Below are 5,000 nucleotides of genomic sequence, written 5' to 3' on the forward strand. Positions count from 1 at the left end.
CCTCTCTCTCTCTCTTCTCTCTCTCTCTCTCTCTCTCTCTCTCTCTCTCTTCTCTCTCTCCTGTCTCTCTCTCTCTCTTATTCTCTCTCTCCTGTCTCTCTCTATCTCTTTCTCTTGCTGTCCCTCCCCCCCCTCCCCATCCCTACATATCTCCCTTCCCTCCTGCCCTCCCTTCCCTCCTGCACTCCCTTCCCTCCTTTCCTTGGTGATGAGTCAGTGAACTTTAAGGTTCCTGTTGGACTGAGCTTTAACTCAGGTGACTCATGCCTTGTATTCAAGGTAAGGATATCATTTGCACTGTTTCCTGTTTTATGGTAAGAAACAAAGAGAGAGGGTACATGTGTGTGTTTGATTTCCCAAGCACTTCGTCATCATCATTATCATTATTATTATCACTGTCCTCTCACCATGATCACCAGTATATTCACAATCAGTATTATCATCATTGTTGTTGCCATATTCATCACCATGATCACCAGCATAATCACCAATATATTCGCCATCACTATGACCATAATCACCAATATAACCATCATCACCATCAACACCACAGCAACACCAATACTATCATTATCATCAATGCTAACATCATCACCACCACATCACCATCATCACTAACATTATCATCACCACCACCACCATCATCACTAACATCACCTCCACCTCCATCATCAACGCCAACATCAACACCACTACCAACATCCCCATTGCCACAACCACCATCACCTTCATCTTAACCATGATAATGATTCACATTTTCCATATCATTATTCCTGTAGCTTTTGTCACCACCAGCATCATCACCAACACCATCACCAACACCATCAACATCATCATCATCATCACCAACACCATCATCACCAACACCATCACCTCCAACACCATCACTAACACCATCAACACCAACATCATTACCAACACTATCAACACCAACATCATCACCACCATCATCATCACATTAATCATGATAATGATCCTCATCTTCATCCATATCATTATTCCCATAGCTTTTGTCATCCTCTTTAGCATTATTCTGACTGTTCTTGCGATTGCCTTGACCCCCAGCACTGCCGGCCACCACCAACCCCCTCAGCATCATTTCATCATCTTTATTTAATTGGAGAGGGAGATGCTGAACCCTACGTTTTCCCTTCAGGGCTGAACCAGTGATGGCCGTAGACATGAGGCCGCTGCCAAAGGAGCCGGAATCGGAGAAGAAGAAGCATAAAGGCCACAAGGGGGGGAAGAGACACAAGGACAGCGACAAGCCCAACATCTCGTACCCGACGAACTTTGAGCACACCATCCATGTTGGCTTTGATGCTTGCACCGGCGAGTTTACGGTGAGTTGGGCAATAGAGTGTTGGCCTCTGTTTTTTTTTGTTTTTTGTTTTTGTTTGGAGGCTTGTTTCCCCTTGTGGCGGAACTAAGGAGGGGAAAGGGATGCCGTGACGAGATGTGTACCTCGTTTTCATTGCACTTACGAGTAATGAGGTGATGAAATACTGGGACATGTAGGTTATTAAGTATTGTTATTGCTTTTTGTTGTTGTTGTATTGTTATTATTGTTGTCAGTATTATTATTTTTTTATTATTATTGTTATTATTATTGTTATTGTTATTATTATTATTATTATTATTATTATTATTATTATTATTATTATTATTATTATTATTATTGTTATTATTGTTATTTTTATTATTATTGATGATAAATGGTAGAAAAGCTTATGATATGACTGGTTATTTTATAATTTATTAATATTACTTTAATGCAAAAGAATGTATGAAAATTGTATAATATATTCATATGTATTAAAATCATATTAAGTGTTAAACATAAATATTACAGTGTGTAATTTTATCTTCAAACTGTAGAGAAATGTAATATATGTAAAATTTAGATTGGGAATGATTTTTTTTTGTAGTTAGTATTGTATTAGTAGTACTATTACTAAATCAAAATTTCTACCATTAGAGTTATGTTACGTACTTTATCCAGAGATGTGTGCGTGTGCGCATTTATGTGTGTGTGTGTACATGTTTATGAGTGTCTAATGTGTGTGTGTGTGTGTGTGTGTGTGTGTGTGTGTGTGTGTGTGTGTGTGTGTGTGTGTGTGTGTATGTATGTATGTATGTATGTATGTATATGTATATTATATATATATATATATGTATATATATGTATATGTATATGTATATGTATATGTATATGTATATGTATATGTATATGTATATGTATATGTATATGTATATGTATATGTATATGTATATGTATATGTATATGTATATGTATATGTATATGTATATGTATATGTATATATATATATATATATATATATATATATATATATATATATAGATAGATAGATAGATATATAGATATATTCACATACATATACATACGTACATATATACAAGGGCAGTTCAGGTCAGACGCATGGAAAAAGAAGCAGGTGAGATTGTCATATTTTTTGCTACAAAAGACACATTATTTTTGCCCAGAAAATTCATTAAAAATTCACAAAAATTTCATAAAAAATCACAAAAAATTACTTTTGTCTTTTGACATGCAGGTACCTTTTTGTAAATGATGACAGTTCAGCTAGGCTGATTGCCTGAACTCGGTGACATAAATAATGTACTTACTATAAATTTGTAGCCTCTCCATGCCAAGAGATTTAGGAGTGAAAGCATGTGTAGTAAACACTTTGTGTCAGTAAAATTGACTCTTATAGGGGATAAGGTAGTAAGCAATAATATAGATTCAAGCTGTATGAAAGACAGATTTGTTGGGGGGAATGACCTCTTGTGGGAGTCAAAAGTTTTGGAGCAGATTTCCACAAGAGATCATGTATTTTATTATTTTTCCAAAAAAAAGTCTGCTTAAAAGGGGGGTGTCCTACGGCATGTGGCATCTAGAAGTTAGAAGGTCTGTGGGAAGGATGTACTAGGGATTTAGTTTTAGGTGTTCAGAGGAGAAAGAATAATGGTATGAAGGGAATAGATTAACAGCGAGTGCCAAAGTGTTTGTGATTAGGGTCTTATTTCACAAAAGGAGGACACCAATAAAAATTGATAGAGAAATAAGGCATTGTGTAGGCAGAACTAATATGAAACTTGAAGTATACACAAGAAAGAATGAAATCAGTACATGTATATTTGTGTTTTTGTTTGTCTATCTGCTTGTCTGTGTGTGTGTGTGTGTGTTCATATCTGTACCCATATGTATTTTTATATTGAATAAAACCAGTAGGGTTTTGATTTGATGAGAAAGTATATCATACAGTTTATTGGAAAGCTGACTTCCTTGGGTTTTAGTCTTGTTGAAAAAGTTTAGTTTGACTTTCAGATTGCATATTTCTAATTGAGTTTTGTGTCAGTATATATGTACATATGAGTGAATGAATATTATATATGTGTGTTCATGTCTGTGTGTGAGTATTTATGAATGAATTGTATGAGTTTATATTTGTATGAATGTATTTATTTATAGGAACACAGAACCTGTCATTCAAATATTCACCTCAAAAGTTAGGATGTTTAGTGGCTTCAAACTCTGTGATAACTTCATGAGAGTGGTCACCTAATGAAGTTCTGGAGATGGTTACACCTCCCTTCTATGCCGTCATAAGCCTGAGCCTCACAACATGGGAATGTGCAAGCCTAGTACTGAGGGCAACATCATTATCCTACTAGACAGCATGCACAGCAGTCTGGGGATTGTTGATGCTTAGGGGAATATCATAAAGCATTTCTTTGTGAGATTTCAAAGATTTCTGTTGGGAAGAGGTCTGAGGAGCTACCTGGTCAGACAGGTTTTTAGTCAGCGTGACAATCTTGTAACCATTTCCTAATCACCTTTGCAGTATGACATGGTGTACTGTCCTTTTGCAAAGTGGTTGTTCCTGACTTCTCAAAGCTGGAATCTAAAATCTCACTGCATTCATATTTCCTTCATTTTGCAAAATTATTGTACCTGACTTTTCAAAGCTGGACTCATGATTTGTCTTAAATTGTCACAGCATTCATAGTTTTGTTGTGAGGTAAGAACACTACTTCTGTTTCACAAATTCACATTTTTGGGTTGAACAATTTATATCTATGTATGAAAGAGATTACATTAAAATGAAAGGACAGCGGATTTTATAACATTAGAACAAGCAGGAATAGATACTAGAGAGTGTTAGACAGGAGGCCTTTTCACAAAACATTTGTAGTACACCATGAAATTACCTTTTTAAGCAGGCTATTCTTCCAATAGATTCTCTATAACTGATCTATTAACCCATGTACTGTCCATTGTAGTACTGCTTTGTAAATTTTGTTGACTCATAGATGGCTCTACAAGCACTTAGTGACAGGGGTTACTTAGTAGGCCTAAATAACCTTGCCTGATTTTGCCATTCTTTGTGCACCCCCCCCCCCCTTCCCCCCATAATACCAATGATATTGTTGAATGTTGTTACAATTACTTTTATTAATGATAATGGTAAAAATAGTAATAATAATAATAATAATAGCAATAGAAATATAATGAAGTTTGTCAAACCTCATGATAAGGGTAAAGAGGTGAAGTCAGGTAGGGCTAATCGAGTCCTTGGTGACTATGCATTTGTGGAGCCATCGATGTGTACCAAAATTAATAAACAAAAATCACACTAGATATGGCATGTGTGTCATGCCATTCCAGCATCAGTGGGTTAATATTGTTTGTTTTGTTTATTATGACTCACATGCTGGTTAAGGCTTGACTTCATTATTTATTTCATATTTGTGCATTGGTTATCACACCTTTATCGTTTTTTACTACAGGCTGCAACATTTTTGAGGTAGAAAACAGTTGTTCAGAGTAGCCCATAGAGACCAGCCTAACTTGGCCCACTGTGTCTTGCTTCCTCTCAGGCTTTCCTACCCTGGCCCATCCTGTTATTTATCCAGATTCGCTTTCTAAACCTGTGCTATTCCAATATGCAAGCTATTGACTGCTGGTTTGTGAG

At 36.0% G+C, this 5,000-nt stretch overlaps 1 protein-coding gene across 1 annotated transcript in view; it reads left to right on the forward strand.

Annotated features, from left to right (window-relative positions):
• LOC119576823 (serine/threonine-protein kinase PAK 2-like) overlaps positions 1 to 5,000 on the forward strand; it is a gene marked incomplete in the record, with an annotated part of 20,277 nt that overhangs the window by 12,021 nt on the left and 3,256 nt on the right. The window contains 1 exon segment of the mRNA XM_037924508.1: positions 1,157 to 1,343. Within this exon segment, the coding sequence (XP_037780436.1) occupies positions 1,157 to 1,343 (187 nt within the window).

The sequence above is a fragment of the Penaeus monodon genome, chromosome 1, assembly GCF_015228065.2.
Source record: "Penaeus monodon isolate SGIC_2016 chromosome 1, NSTDA_Pmon_1, whole genome shotgun sequence".
Classification (NCBI taxonomy): domain Eukaryota; kingdom Metazoa; phylum Arthropoda; class Malacostraca; order Decapoda; family Penaeidae; genus Penaeus; species Penaeus monodon.